Source organism: Lutzomyia longipalpis, chromosome 3 (genome assembly GCF_024334085.1).
Source record: "Lutzomyia longipalpis isolate SR_M1_2022 chromosome 3, ASM2433408v1".
NCBI lineage: Eukaryota > Metazoa > Arthropoda > Insecta > Diptera > Psychodidae > Lutzomyia > Lutzomyia longipalpis.
The window spans coordinates 10,336,005-10,351,996 of NC_074709.1; the positions used below are offsets into that span (position 1 = coordinate 10,336,005).

General features: G+C 34.6%; 3 protein-coding genes across 4 annotated transcripts; 1 reads left to right on the top strand and 2 right to left on the bottom strand.

The window, feature by feature from the left end:
• Positions 1-1,849: 1,849 nt before the first annotated feature.
• LOC129791868 (leucine-rich repeat-containing protein 15-like) lies at positions 1,850-4,518 on the top strand. Its single transcript, XM_055830465.1, has 2 exons — positions 1,850-3,451; positions 4,097-4,518. The coding sequence occupies exons 1-2, from the start codon at positions 2,042-2,044 to the stop codon at positions 4,367-4,369; spliced, it is 1,683 nt and encodes a 560-aa protein (XP_055686440.1). The 5' UTR covers positions 1,850-2,041; the 3' UTR covers positions 4,370-4,518.
• Positions 3,891-7,038, bottom strand: LOC129791866 (uncharacterized). 2 transcript variants are annotated; one of them, XM_055830461.1, is made up of 7 exons: positions 6,838-7,038; positions 6,642-6,771; positions 6,431-6,572; positions 5,786-6,373; positions 5,030-5,381; positions 4,833-4,963; positions 3,891-4,764 (listed from the first exon to the last, which is right to left on the bottom strand). In XM_055830461.1, exons 1-7 carry the CDS (start codon positions 6,924-6,926, stop codon positions 4,514-4,516), a joined length of 1,683 nt encoding a protein of 560 aa, XP_055686436.1. In that variant the 5' UTR covers positions 6,927-7,038; the 3' UTR covers positions 3,891-4,513. The 2 variants fall into 2 exon arrangements, with proteins under 2 accessions (XP_055686436.1, XP_055686437.1); XM_055830462.1 differs by having other exon boundaries at positions 3,891-4,761; positions 6,838-7,031.
• A 7,120-nt stretch (positions 7,039-14,158) lies between these two features.
• LOC129791981 (uncharacterized) lies at positions 14,159-14,956 on the bottom strand. The gene has a single exon (XM_055830679.1). It carries the CDS (start codon positions 14,774-14,776, stop codon positions 14,159-14,161), a length of 618 nt encoding a protein of 205 aa, XP_055686654.1. The 5' UTR covers positions 14,777-14,956.
• Positions 14,957-15,992: the final 1,036 nt, after the last annotated feature.

Genomic DNA, 15,992 nt, shown 5'->3' on the forward strand with positions numbered 1-15,992 from the left:
TTAGAAAACAATGTAAATAAATTTCTAGTCAAGTATACGCTTTTAGCTGTGATTCTTTCGAAGAAAAGAATAGCACAGCTTCTGTGTACCACCTAAAATGTAATGTTGTCCGATCGGGCTCAAACTTGGGATGAGCACGAATTAGGGTCCCCACATTCTAAAAAACGTATGCTCCAAAAAAATTTTCCGTCCGTCCGGCCGTCCGTCCGTCGTATAAGGCTTTATAACAAGAGAACGGTAATAGATAGAGACTTGCGGTAAACGGCAAACTTTAAATATCGACTGAAAGACATCGAATTATGATGTCAAATTTTACCCCCCACCCCCCCGTCCGCCATTTTGGAACACCCCCTATTTTTATTTTCGCTATATCTCAGCCCCTGTAATAGCTAGATGTCTGAAATTTTGATATGTTGTAGGGGCCATCAAGACCTTTCCAACGATACCTCATTTTCGAAAATCGGCCAAGCCATTTAGCCAATATGGCCGCCACAATTTTTCATCGAAAATCGACCATAACTCGAGAACGGCTTGACCGATTTTGATCAACTCAAGCTCAAATGAAAGCTCTCAGCAAGTCCTACAACTTTCTAGAACATCCAAAGTTTCAAAAGTGACCGCTAGAGGACCAAAAATCAAAAACAAAATTTTCGATTAGTTTTCGATGAATATCTCGAAAACTAAATCATAAATTTTGATTAAATTGCAGTATGTTATAGCTGAGCTCTAGACCTTTCCAACGATATGTCATTCAAGAAAATCTATCGAGCCGTTTCGGAGATATAGCGCTCTAAAGTTAGTATTAAATATCTCGGGTTCTATTAGTCCGATTTTGATCAACTCAAGCGCAAATGAAAGGTTTCGTGAAACCCTACAAATGTCTAGAACATTGCAACTTCGAGAAATGACCACAAGAGGCGCTAAAATCAAAAACAAAATTTTCGAAAACTTTGAATCCTAATTTTTCGAAAACTAGATCATAAATTTTGATTAAACTTCAGTATATTATAGCTTATATTAAGACCTTTCCAACGACGGGTCATTCAAGAAAATCTATCGAGCCGTTTAGGAGATATGGACAATTAAAATTTAATATAACATTATGGCTAAGTGAGTTAAGTACATAAGATTATTTAGAAAATATAAATGCAAAGTAGGACAGTAACCCTTTGGCGCCCCGCGAAGCGGGGCGCCTTATATATAAGGTATATAAATATAAATGCAAATTAAGACAGTAACCTTCTGGCGCCCCGCGAAGCGGGGCGCCTTATATATAACGTATATAAAGTATATAAATATAAATGCAAAGTAAAATATAACGGTAAAATGTATATATAACTGCAAAGTATAGATTAAGCAGAAAAGGGAATGTACTGGTAAGTTTCACTTACGGGCTGTGATTCTTCCTTCAGTGATCAGTCTAAGTGTGATATTTGATATAAGTTTGGTGGTGCAAACTCTGGGGAAGGATGACTCGCGCCACGAATCACAGCCAATGCGCGAGTTAGCCTTCCCCCAGAGTTTGCACCACCAAACTTATATCAAATATCACACTTAGACTGATCACTGAAGGAAGAATCACAGCCCGTAAGTGAAACTTACCAGTACATTCCCTTTTCTTATTAATCCATACTCTGCAGCTATCTATTAGACTTTGCATTTACATATATTTAACTTGGCCTCTGAAGGAAGAATCACAGCCCGTAAGTGAAACTTACCATGTACATTTTTATTTAATGTGTAAAGGATTCAACCATTTAAATGGACAGTGAACTTATTGGAATGAGAATTTGCCAAAATGTTTACAAAGAAAGTTAATTTACAAAACAAACACAAGGTCGGTTAGAGACTCAAGAACTCGCTGCAAAAAGCTTCGTTAATAAAAAGCTTTAAGACGATGCTGAAGAAACCAGTTTAATGACATCAGAATGAATTCCCAACACCGAATGTTAAAAATGCTTATGACGCGAAAATGTTGGAAGAAATCTGTCGTGTGGCAAGGTGTCAGGTGTTACAGTATCTTGGGAAGTTTCATTGAAAAATGTCGTATACGAAGATTCTTTTGCAAGTGCTTCTATTTCTTTCCATCTTTGTGTTAAAATGTCGGTGCAATTCGTGCAAAGAGGAGTATGAATTCAGCGTAAAATGCAACTCATTTGAAGATCTCTTCAAGTACCCAAATCCAGAGAAGCAAGAATCCATCAGGGTGACAATTGATTCAGAAGATGAGGCCAAGAAACGGGAAATGGAGCCTTTTATATGTGATGAACCATTTTTTCAAAAGTTCACATCAGTGACCAATATGGATCTCGTCAATGTCCGTGTTCTTCACATCAGTAGTGATTGCTTCGAGGGCATGGATGCCGTTCGAGCAATTGATTTGCAAGCAAATGCCTTAACATCAATTGAAATGGAGAGCTTTAGGACGTCCGATGAAATGCAACTGCGTGCAATTTTTCTCAACAACAACCACATTATTAAAATTGATTTTACAGGTGTCATCCTTCCGGAGCTCACGCAATTTGAAGCCTACACAAATCGTCTGAAGTTGGTGAAGTTGAAGAATGAAAATCTCCCCAAAATCACCAACATGTACTTGGGCTACAATCAAATAACTAAATTTCAAATTGAGAGCAATTCCATGGAGAAATTAGACTTATCCTACAACAGGATAAAATCATTCAAAGGATCCAATCTTGTACTACCCAATTTGAACCTAATCTACCTCAATGACAACTCTATAGGTACCATGACGCCAGATATGCTGGAAAATATGCCCAACTTGGAGTTCATCTACCTTGCTCACAATCTCCTCAAAACCGTCTCCTTTCCAACATTGAAACAAACCAATTATGTTGATTTACGATACAATCGCTTCAGAGGCATTGATAGTATATATCTAAAAACTCTTGGGAAAAATTATGATTTACTTTTGGATTCAAATAAAATCTTCGGATTGGAAAATCCCGAAGATGAGAGACAATTTGAAAATCTCACCAGCATAACTTGCCATGCGTGCTTCATTAACATAATTGAACCCTTCTTTATAGCCGAAGCATTTAAGAACTTGAAACATTTAACTCTACCATCGAATGCCTTGAGAACCGCAAACATCTTCCGGACACATGGGGAAGATCTCAAACTCACAGGCATCGATTTGTCGTTCAATAAAATTAGAAAAATCGGCAGGAAGGATTTTATGCGTATTCCTGCAGTTATGCACATTTCCTTGCATAACAATGAAATCTCTAATATTGCTCCAGGAGCTTTCGACACGTTGCAAAAGCTAGAAAGTCTTAGTCTTCAAAATAATTTATTATTTCAATTGGCATTGAATCTCTTTGAGAAGACAACGTCGATCAATGTTTTGGTTCTATCAGGCAATAATATGCCATTCTTCAGTATTCCCGGATTGCAGGAAGCAACAGGAAAAATCGTCAGTAGCAATAGCGTAAGTTCAGCACTAAAAATTAATATTTTAAATATTCTTTTTTTTTCCTTACAATACCTCACTTATAAGATTTTTGGTATTCTGGGAAAAATCTTATAAGATTTTGACATTTTATTTCTTTCTTTAACCCTTTCATATCCGCGATCAATCTTGCGAGCTAATTGAAGTAAAAATAATTTTTGGGGGTTCCTTTGAGCATAAATAAGACCAAAATAAAAATTCCAACTCAAAAATTTTCGGTTTTTCGTCTTTCCCGTCTTTCCTGACCCTGTGAGTCCTTGGGGATGTCCTTTTGTGGTCACAAAATGATCAGGGATTGTAAAGACATAGTCTTGTACTAATTTGGACTCAATATTCATAAAATAACTATACAAAATGAAACATATTCAAAATCGAACCTTTGGGCGTATGACCCAATAGACTTGAAGGGTTAAAGTTCTTTCTGACTGTTTTCTGGAACAACGAATTCTTTGTTTTTCTTTTATAGAACGACAACAGAACGATTTAAAAAACTCCCTCTGTCAAAATCTTACAACAGACTTTAAAGTTGTTATAAAAGATTTTTATCAGAATCTACCTCATTATGAACAAACTCTTTTCTTTTGCTTTTAAAATTCAAATCTAATAAAATTTCCTTTTTTTCAGACCTTGAATAAATTGAACACACTGAATATTCAAAAGAATCCCCTTCAGTGCCAATGTGTGGACTTAATTCGTTCGTGGGCTAAAATGAATGGGATCTATTTGCGAATAGACGATAAAGAAGTGAGGAATGGTGTAAAGCCAGCTTGCATCGTCAACGATCAAGGATGCAAATCGAACGTTGGAAAGGAATACATTAAGGACTACTGGCATTTATTTAATGACGTCAAATTAAATAATATCTTTGAAAGTCAGGATGAGGATGAAGACAAATAAACTTACGCTTAGAAATCAAGTCCATTAAACAAGCTGTGAAAAAAAACCTTTAAAATACTTTTTTTAGAACAATGAATAGCCTATTTCACGGCATGTATTTGAGATTATTGATATACAAAATGGTAATAACGTAATGAAGAGAAATCAGTCACTTGCCGAGTTTTGGCGATAGTGCAGCATAAACTCAGTCTCGTATTCCTGATAAGAATGCCCATTGAATTTCTCCGATGATGGAATATATTTTCTCATTGGGTTATCCATGAGGAAGTTGTAATAGGTCAGGGCTTCCTTGAGGGTTTCTTCAATTTGCATGCCAAGAGATTCGGTGTCCTTGAAGATACCCCGAAGAAAGGTTTCCCCTTCCAGCACTTCTTTTGCATATTTCTCGCAATCTTCTGGAAAAAGAAACGAATTTTTCTTTTACATCTCACACAGAATTATATTTCATGTAATATCTCCTTACTTTCAGTGATTGGCAACTTTAGGTCATAATTTTCATACGGTGGGATGTTCACTATTAATTCTGAAGTATCCAAGCTTATTTCTGCATCATCATTTACCGAATCCTCATCTTCAACTGCCTCTGTTCTCAATCTTTAACGTATAAAAATTGCATTATTGTATCAATATAAAATCAATACTTAAGGCAAGAAAACTTACATTAATGATTCCTTCTCCACAAAATGATTCATCCAGGATGTCATTTGGCTGTTCACTTGCAATTTTTCTTCTTTAGAAATTTTCTTCTTCAGCCCATTTACTTGAAGTCGAAGAGCTTCGAGGATTCTTTCCAATTTTTCCGGAGAACACTTTAAACGGAAGATATTTGCTTCGGCTTTCTTTGCATTTGCGAAGAATTCCCCGTGAGATTCCCCAACATCCTTTTTAAGTTTCTGAAGATTCTGAGTTGTACCATTTTCAAGGGAATTTCCCTGGTACTTTGAGACTTCACTCTTTAGGAATTCGAGTTTTCCTCGATATGCTGCATCAATGACCAACATACGAACATATTCTAAAAAAAAAATATTAAAGAAAATAGGTTTTTAATGACCGGCTGCCGACCTGACGTCAACCTCAGAGAGGCATTTTTTGTTGTATTGTGACTTTGTGTTAGGAATATTCCTCATTCATAAGTTTTTATCACAAGCAACGGTGCAGACTAGTCAATATCAGTTCAAGAGTTGCCTCTCGTTGTGATATTGCACTGGTGGGAACGAGCGGGGATATTCCTGACCGAATGTGATCTTTTTTCATATCTGCATTACAGCCTATCGAACACCACCGAGTCTCGAACCCGCCGACCCTCCCAGGAACAGAGGAAACGGACACTGGGACCGTCTGCTTTGCCACTGCTCTACTGGGCCTAAAACAGGTTAAAGAAAATATGCAAATAAAGAAAAAAAGAAGGATGCGAACCGGTAATGTACTGAGGACTGCAGTAGCAGATCTTTTTGCAAAGAATATCCTTGAATTCTGCGTATTTTTCAACATAGGTCGTAGTAATTTCTTTCAATTTATCGCTATAGTGCTTTAAAAAAATAAAAATCTTAAGACGATTCGTAATGAGACGTTGAAGTCCAATATTGTGCTCATAGAGACGCTCCTTCTCTTCATTCTGAACCGAAAGATTCCTCTCCTGGAGATCCTTTGAGGCATCCAGAAGGGCTCTAAAGTGACTCAAAATCTCCTGACAAACAAGCGAATTTGGGGTTCCTTTGAGTACATTTTCACAGCCTTTCCACATTGCAGATTCGGCATTTTCCTCATTTTTGCTTTCTGCTTTAGCATAGTACTCCTTGAGATGTTCCATTAACTTTCTAAAGGCCTGCTTTCCATCAGAAGATTCATTTTCTTTCACTTCAGGGCACATTGCTGCCTCATATTCTTCCACAGCTTTAGTGGCCTCTTTTACTTTGTCTTCGAGTATTGAAGAATTGATTTCATAGAATTGCATCTTTGTCGTATTAGACTCAACTTCCTTCCGGCATTTATTTTTTTCGGAATCTTAAAGAAAAGAAAGTTTTAAAAATAAAGAAAGAAAAACAAAACCTGTGAACATACTTCTTTCATTCAACTCTAAAAATTTGCTGTTGTACTCGTTTTTGAGGTCCTTAATCCTACTTTCCACCCTCATAATCTCCTTCTTCGTACCCATGAGCTTTGCATACTGCAAGTACTCCCAAGAAACAGCCCTCCTGTCGACCTGCAACCAAGATAACCTGTCCAAGAGCAACTTCCGGAAAGAAATGTATAATTGTAAAACAAAACTTACCAGGAAGTTTCCTTTCTTAATTTTACACAGATCCACGCGCAAATTCCTCTCGCGGACTTCTCTTGCTTCTTTTGCGGCCCTAAAGCGACATTTTAGATCATCCACGCTGAAAATCTTTGCTCGCAGTACCCTAGAAATTCAATTAAAATTCATTAAAAGCATTTCCAACAAATCCCCAAAACACCGCGAAACATACTCTTTTAGTTTATTTTCACTGGGAATAAATTCAGTTGGGCATCCTACACTTGTTAACCACTTGAGAAACTCTCCCACGTCTTTTTCCATTATTTTTTCTTCTAATTAATGTGGAAATTTCTCAATAAATTAAAATTTGCGTGAAAAGAAACAAAAACACCAAAAACCGTATGAACTATCACTTCGTTGAGTTTTCGAAAGAAAACTTAACGATATCTCCCATCAAACAACCTCGGGAGAGGTTGTGAAGAACATTCCAAGGAGAATCCTATGAAATTATCCATCTGGCTAATTTTAAAACATTTATTTTTCATGAAAAAACTCACTTTTGGGGCTTCTAAAGTTGACGGGAATACTTAGGGGGCACCCGGGGAGCTTCAGTAAAAATTTAGGAGCGCAACTCGTCGGATTTTTTTTCCAATACATTTTTGGCGCGGATTTGTTTTTGTTTTCGCTATATCTCAACATATAGATATCTCTATCTATATGTAGGGGTCATCAAGAGCTTTCCAACGATGCCTCATTTTCGAAAATCGGTCAAGCCGTTTAGCTAATATGGCCGCCACAATTTTTCATCGAAAATTGACCATAATTCGAAAACGGCTTGACCGATTTTGATCAACCCGGGGTCAAATGAAAGCTCTCAACAAACCCTACAACTCTCTAGAACATTAGAAGTTTCAAAAGTGACCACTAGGGGGCCAAAAATCAAAAAAAAAATTCGATGAGTTTTCGATGAATATCTTGAAAATCGGCCATATCGTTTAGTCAATATGGCAACCACAATATTTCATTTTTAACACTTGTAGGAGTCGAATTTCTAACCTCAAACTTTGAGCTTAATTTTCTATTATTAAGAAAACGTTTTTCCGGATTTTCTTTTGACAAACTTGTTGTATTTGAATCCGCCTACACATAGATGTAGAAATTATCAAGATAAGGTGGATAGATTTTAATCTATGGCGGTTTAAAAAAGTCGAATTGGCAGTGATTACCAGTAAAGTCCTCCAAGTGTTAATGAAATAAAAATATTTTAAGAAAAGTCATTATAAAAAAATAACGAATAAATAAAAAAATATATAATGGAGCAAGGAATAAATTGTTTGTGCTGGGTCAAGGGTCAAAAAATCCTCCTTGAATTCTATTAATAGCGCCACACACTGAAGGTAATTTCTATTTTAGGCGCGCATTTATATTTTTATACCTCCTGCACGTTTTGTATTCACGATTCACATTTCAAATCGCTAGGATACAACAAATTATATCCGCTACAATTGCCATTCAACTTCCTACTCCTCACCAAAATATACATAGGTATCAATCCAGGTATTTATTATGTAAAAGAAAAGTCATGCGGATGTGTCTCATGGAATTGATGGAGAGGATAATGTGCATGCAAAATTTATTGATAGTTCTCATACATTTGAATCCTTACAATGCATATCGCTTTCTGTTCATAACATCTCGTGAATAGGATTCAATTTGTTAATTTATCCTCTATGAGGACACAATGGTCCCGCCCTTGGTGCCTACTACGTACGTACTACATACACAAGTGTCAAGGATGCATTGCTGCAACGCGCAACCCTTACCATTTTATGGAGAGAGAGTTTATTTTCATAAGAGTGGCCATCATTGCCATCCAACTACATAGACTACATAGGATGAATATGTATGTAGCTCTATAATGAGCATAATGAGGATTTAATATTAGATTTTAAATATTTTGGATAAAACAACGTCCGAAGAGAACAATTGATTTTATACCATTTAGTGGTTCTTCCTGAAAGCGCTTCACGAATGAGAAATGAGAAGAAGAACCGGCGTTCAATGAATCATGGAAGGAATTAAACCAAGGACTTCCAAAGACGCAAAACATCTCAATGGGCCACAGAGCTCGTCATCCTCATGCCACCAAGACGCACAGCATCCGAATGCTTAATTCTCTCCTCTTACATAAGAGAGACTTTCAACATCATCGGAGGAAGGTTGAACTGTGCTGAATGTGGAGCAATATGGGATACTGTTGGGGATCGATACTCTCCTCGAAAGTAGGCCCCGCGTAGGTATGACGTCACAGGACTTGTTTAGTGTGATGATGACGAAAGTAGGTCACCGAACCTTATTGCGCCATGCCAAGTGTATGAAAGAGACGACGTCGCGATGCTAGGACACAGGGGTGAGCAGGATGAGTGTAGTGGCAGCGTCACGGACGTTGCCATTCTATAGAACGGAAAGTAGGTCTCAATGGTTCGTTCACACATTTTCCTCACCTCTTCCACCGCGCGGCCGAGGGTTACGGGAGTTGGTGGGACTGCTGCGCAAGGACTCCCGCTATATTTATTGAGACAAAATCCCTGTGGAAGGATATGGAAGCATTCGAATAATTTAAAGCCAAGAGACTTGCGATTATGCTCAATTTTTATTTATTTCTTTTTATTCAAGAATTATTGTTTTTTATTACATATTTCGCATATTTCTAATTAACCCAGCAATTTTACTTTGTTGTGTTTGAGTGAATAAAGAAAAATGGCATAGAAAGTTTTTATTTTCACATAAACTAAATGAGTTTGATTAGAGGAAGAGTTTTATTTCTCTATAAATTATTGAATATTCGCTTCTTTAGATGATTTTGAAATCATCAGACTTCATAAGAGATTTTAAAAAATTCACGAGCAGAAAGGGTTAAAAATATTTTAATTTTTTACCAGTTCAAAGCATTATGAGATTTTATTCAATAATAATTTAATTAATTTCTTGTATTTAGAAAAGATAAAAAGAAACACAACTTAGAGTTTTTGAATGTACTTCGAGGTCATGTGTTCAAAATTAATGAAAAAATCGTAAAGACGAAAATTTATCGTTTTAATTGCGATTTTTTGGTAATATTTGGTGTATAATCTTATATACTTGAATAAAAAGGTCAGAGCACTGCCTCTCTCTTTAATTATTTTATCATATTTTAATATGGCTTTGAACTTTAAATTATGCATCGCTTTTTAAGGATTTTTAAAAGTATTTTTTTAAAGAAAAATTGTGATTTGAATTTTTTGAAAATTTTCCAAAATTTGACTGAAATTTCACACAAAAAGTTTTAACCCTTTACTTTTAAATCCTTCCTTGTAGCTTTCGTAGTATTTCAGGTTTTTTTTCTAGATATATAGCAGACATTATTTTATTTGACGTCATCTAAATTTCCTAATAAAAATAATGAATAAAATTAATTTGATTATCTATTTAACAAAATGAAAATGTGGGTGCTTTTTAATGAATATAATTTTCACAATGAGCTTTATGTGGTGCTTTTGAACTATTATGTTGCTTTTTCTTCGCATATTTGAAGATTTTTATACTGACCCAAAAGGGGGATAGCGAGCAGGAAGACAGGAATATGGGTGAATGTGAATAACAAACCAACCGAGGTGGGGGGTGTACGTGATCTGATAACGTCATACTTTTCTCCTCGTCATTGCAAAATTAAATACATGTATGTTAGTAACCTACTATAAAATCCACCAAGTAAACTTTTTCATGGATAGAGGCAATGTTAACCTTTTAAGGTTTTTTGGGTCATACGCTGACCCAAACGTGAAACATTTTATTTTTTCAATTATTTATGAATGTAATTGTTTTTTCATGTTGCAAATGCATCAAATTCACGCATAAGGGGTCAAAGAAGACTTTCTGAGTGAGAAAAGTCCTCTAAAAACATTCATAGAATAAAAATCGCGATAAAAGAGCGCATGTTTCAATGTTTTTATGTTTCACGTTGGACGTTAAAGGGTTAAAAGGTTCTTGGGAGAATGTAGAGAGAAAAAATTCCATTGAGCATTATGTTATATATGTTCTTTAATGACTCACTGAATTTCCTATCATTCCGCATATTGCATGATGTTAAGCTGATCCTCCCCCCCTCACCCACAACACGCACCTTTTTTTTTTGCAAAAATCATCGCTTCTTGGAAAATTCCTCAACAATACGCAATGTTCTTGCAATAATATGATTATGCGAAACACATGTATCGACGAGAGACTCGCGCGTTAAGAGACACATCCATAGAAATCGCCCACCAGCACCACCCGATTTCACCCACCCCCATTTTCCCTTCCATTTCACCGACCTTTTGTTCTCGGCCATTGGTGGCTTCTGTGTCTCGTGCACCTATAAATATTTTTCCATTCACCCTGATGTACTATATCGTGAGTGCGGTGGATAAACATTTTCTCTCCTAATATATTTAATGAGAATTTCTCTATTGAAGCAAAATCAAAACACGTGCACTTCACTTAACATTGACCAAGACAAATTTTCGCTTCAATTCCATATTCCAATTTTCCTTTTGCGATTAATTAAGGTGGCGCACAGTGATGGCGCGATTCGATAAGGATTCTTCGACTTATGGCAGTTGCGATTCCATGCATCACGTGTCGTCATTTCCTGCAACCAACATGTGATTGGCAAAATTAAAATGATTCTTTTGTAATTAAATGGAGAAATGTATCGCATTACACGAGGTCACATTTCGTCGTGGGATACGCTAAAAGGACCTACGTACGTCGTGTTTGATTTTGCACACAGAGCACGAGGAATCATTCCTTCTCAGAACTTTTGATTTATTTTATGTTAATTCTGTATTTTTTTTAAACACCTGAAGCATCAATTATTTTATATGAGAGATTGAAAAGAAACCTCACGGATAAAAAGTTTTCATTTTTATTAACGGCTTCTTTACTAAAGAATTTTTGTTTTTCCTGTCAATGAAAAATATTAAAGAAATCTGTCTTAACACTTTTGAGGAAGGATTGAATAGTTTTAAACACAAAAATTGATCTTAATTTACTCCCAAAAAGAAAACGTTTCTTCCTCATCCTTGAATATCTCACAAAATGTTAAATAGCTTTTAAGTATTCTGTGACGATTTTCATTAGTCACAGTGCCCAGAAAAATTCTCAAAGTGTTATAGGAATATTTTTTGGTAATTAAAAGGATCTGTGATTTTTTTTACGTCTGAATGAAAAGTTATCTGACGATATAGCCCCAACCACGCCTCCGACGCACATTGTATTGACAAAGTTTTGAAAAGCAAATCGTCTGAATGGAAAAACGTGGAAGGGAATTGAAGGAAAATTTCTGGAATTCTCCAAATATTTTTAGCTAAGAATGATACCTTAAATCAAATAAATTTATGTAGGTTGCTGATTCACACCATTTTATGAATTTAATTATACATAATGTAGGTATGCTCGGTGTGTCAAATTTTACAATAAAAACATTTCTAATGATGTTTATTTGAGCTGAGAATTTATTTTATCCTTCTTTTTGATACTTTTAGCAATAAATGATTATCAAGTGTTTTTATTGTTACCTGCTTTGCAATATGAGAAAAGGGTCTTCTCACGTGTACGCTCACGTTATGGATATTGAGGAAAATTCAAAAAGAAATACAAATATTCATAGATAAAATTGCATAGAACATGGACTCATAAATAAAAAACTTTTCATTACATTTTTTATTCATAAAAAGTCAAGAAATAAAATTTTTCGAGCTGAGTAAATTAAAGTTTATTTTGCAAGAGTCCTATTAATTAATAATTAGTTTTTATTTACAATACAAACCTTATATCATCCAGAATCCAAAATCAAGTAGAGACGCAGATTACTTCAAATCCATCAAGCAGATTTTGATTAATCTAATCCCACAGATAAAGTGAAGAAGACAGAATGTTTAAAAAAAAGAAAAGAGTTTTTTTTTCATATAATTGGCAAACTTTATTTGATTCCTTCAATAGTAAATATTCTTAAATTTACGTGCAACATAATACGTTATAGTTGATCATCTTACAAGATTCAATAAAATTTTTTTTTCACTTTAAATTTATCGTGATTCAATTCCTAAGAATAAAACGTGTATAATGGGCTAGTATTGTAGAATCACAGTACTTCATTACGCAATGTAAGATTCCCAAATATTTCTTAAAAGGTTCAAATAAATTATTTTTCTATAAATTCATATCATCCTGTTTATGGATAAGTTCCTTTTTTTGTCCACTCTATGTGGAAAAAAAATTGTTGAGAACATAAAAGGGGGTTTGTTTTATTTAATATATATTTTTTACAATCTCTAATAAATCAATACTTAATTAAAAACAATTCACAAATATTTGTATATTCTATTCTTTTTTCTAAGAATGTATATATTACTAACACTAGTATCTAACAATTGCAATTGAATATCTTTTTTTTTACTGTTCAAATCCAAAAAATTAATTAATACATCGTAATTATTAAGTCTCTCGGTTGATTTGCAGTAATTTTTAAAGTATTTTTTTTTATTAAGTTTTCTTCTTTTATTAGTACCTTCGGACACATATGGATTAGTTAAAGAAAAACATTTTTTTTACATTTATTGCGAGTAAAATGTATGGAGTAAAATTTCATTGAATATTAAAATTTACTATTCTGAATATTATAAGACTTTTCATTGTTTAATATTTGACTATTTATATGCAATTTTCAAATATTATTTTACCACCAGACTATGGGCTAAGAAACTAACATATATTTTTTTTCCTTTACATTGTTTCATGTTGGTTGACCTAAATATAATCAGTTTTTTTAAACATCGAGATCTACAAGATTTTTTTTACATCTCCAAATGCAGTCGTAATTTTATACATAGTAAAATTTTCAAACTTCACTGATACAAGGACATGCAACGATTTTAATTATTTTCAATGTCCTTTCAACTTAAGACAAAACTCAAGCACGCGCTGCTTCTTAAATTCAAATCATTTAGCCGTAAAATAAATGAAATTATGTGAATAAATTAAAATCGTTGATGCCTTTCGTATTCATAAGTAGACTATTTTTTTTACCAAATACTTCAATGAAAATTTACATATACTTAATACCTTTTTTTTTTAATACTAAAGTTTGTTATTTTTTTCGGTGAAGGCACAATAACCTTTTTATGACCGTAATTTAGCACATGCGAATTTTTTTTCTCTACCAAAACGGTTTTCTCATCATTTTCTTTTAATCAAATCTTATTTGAAAGACACATACGAAAAAGGAGTTTATTCATTTTGGGACTCTTGTAATAGCATTGATGTTCAAACTTCAAATTCAACAGAGACACAAAATGAATAAACACCTTTTTCATCCTAATAAGAAATAATAATAATTGCTTAAATATTTTATTTGAGAACTTAATTAATAAAGTAATTTTAAAATAAACATATAAATATTTCATTCAATTTATCTCTCTTAGAATATCTCGGCCTGTCTTCACCAGCATTCTCTTAAAACCGTACGAGTTTGCTTACCGATGAGCGTAGTGTGAACAAATCGTTGAACGGGGTACCCTCTGGGTTGGCAGTCCGGACATTCCCTTGAGATAGGCATAGGGCACAGGTTGACGAAGGATTTTCTTGGGTGGTGGTGATTTTTCCGCACTCTTCTGTGGGAATGAAATTGAGAGCTTCTTTGTGGTTTTCCTGGGTACAGTGGGTGCGGTTGGGTCCGTTGCACTGCCACACGATAGGGAACGCGATGAGAGTGAGAAGTGCTTGAGGGCACGTCGGATGGAAGACATGGAACGTCGATGGAGTCGCAATTTTGGGGATTTGCTTGTGGCCGTTGAATCGCCGCTGGTTTCGCTGCCACTGCACAGCAACTCCAAATTCGATGCACCTTCATCGGAGTCCGTAGAGTGCCTATTGGCGCCTGAAGATGAATTTGAGTCCGTCGACGAGCTCCGTGAATCTTCCTCACCGTTGTAACCCAAATCCTCATGGGAGAATCGCACACAGAAACGTCGATTGAGATCCTGATAAAAATTCGGTGGTCTCTCATCACCAGGTGAGACAGATCTTGGTTTGAGGCTTCGTGTTGTAGATCTTGGAACGTGCATAAAAATCATCCCACTGTGGTCCTCCATTTCACTTTTTTTTTCTTTTACTCTTAACAATGAGTCTTTTTCTTTTAAACTTTTTTATATATCCTTTTAGTTTGAGTCCTTTTTTTATATATATCCTATTTGTAAGACTTTTAGTAGAATTCTCCACAAATTCCTTTTTTAGTATTCAGCCAAGATTAAACACATTCTTTAATTATTTTAAATCCGCAAAAAAACACTTTTCTCTCTTCAGAACGTTGGAACTTTTTTTTTGAATTTGAAATTTCTCACAGGATACAACCTCGACACAGAAAGAAATCTCAGGAGATGCTCACTTATAGTCCGCTGAATGAGGAATAACTCAGGAAATAGGCTAGTGGTACGCTTTATATCCTGTCTCGGTACCCATACGAAGGACCGAGTTCATTCCCCTCGGTTCGTACGGAAAACCCGAATCCTACTGCAAGGAATTTATTGCGCAATCTCTGGGTTGAAATGCAATCGCTCCACAGTCCTTCCCCATGTGACTTACCCCTCGTGCCAATAATTTATCCTGGCAATTGTTAAACTTATCGAAATTGCATTTAAATGGAAAATTCACACATGTTTGTGAAAATCATACACGAGGACTTTATATTGATGAAACGTGCATCGAAAAAAAATCCTTTGAAAGTCTTGAAAGTCCACTGAAGATAAAATTTGATTTAAAATTTCTCTGCAATTTTAAATTTTTGACTGCAGAATCGATTTTTTAGTATATTTTAGCCCATCACAATGCAATTCTAAATATAGGGCAAAGGATCATTGAACTTTCGACTTGAAGACTTGTGTGGATTCTGCATCATTTGAAATTGTCTCTGTTCTCTCTATTTTATTCCTTGAAATTTTTAAATTAAAGTTTTATAATTATTATAGTTTAGTACATATTTTAATTCACAAAAATTAGTTAATTTGTTTAACTTGTAAATTTTTCCAAGAAAACTTATTCAGTTTGACAAGGAAAAAAATGTTAATATCAATTAAATTTTATGACTTATATTTAATTTGTTTTAAAATATTCCAAAGATAAAGGAAACTGTGTAAGACATCTATTTAAAAATATTGTGATAGAATGATATATATATATATATATAACTAGGTACTATGTACATAATATTAATAAAGAATAACATGAAAAGAAATAAAAAAAAGTTCCCATGCATGAAAGTGAAAAAGAAGCTTATTAGAACAATAACTTTAAAAAAAGTTCCCATAATAA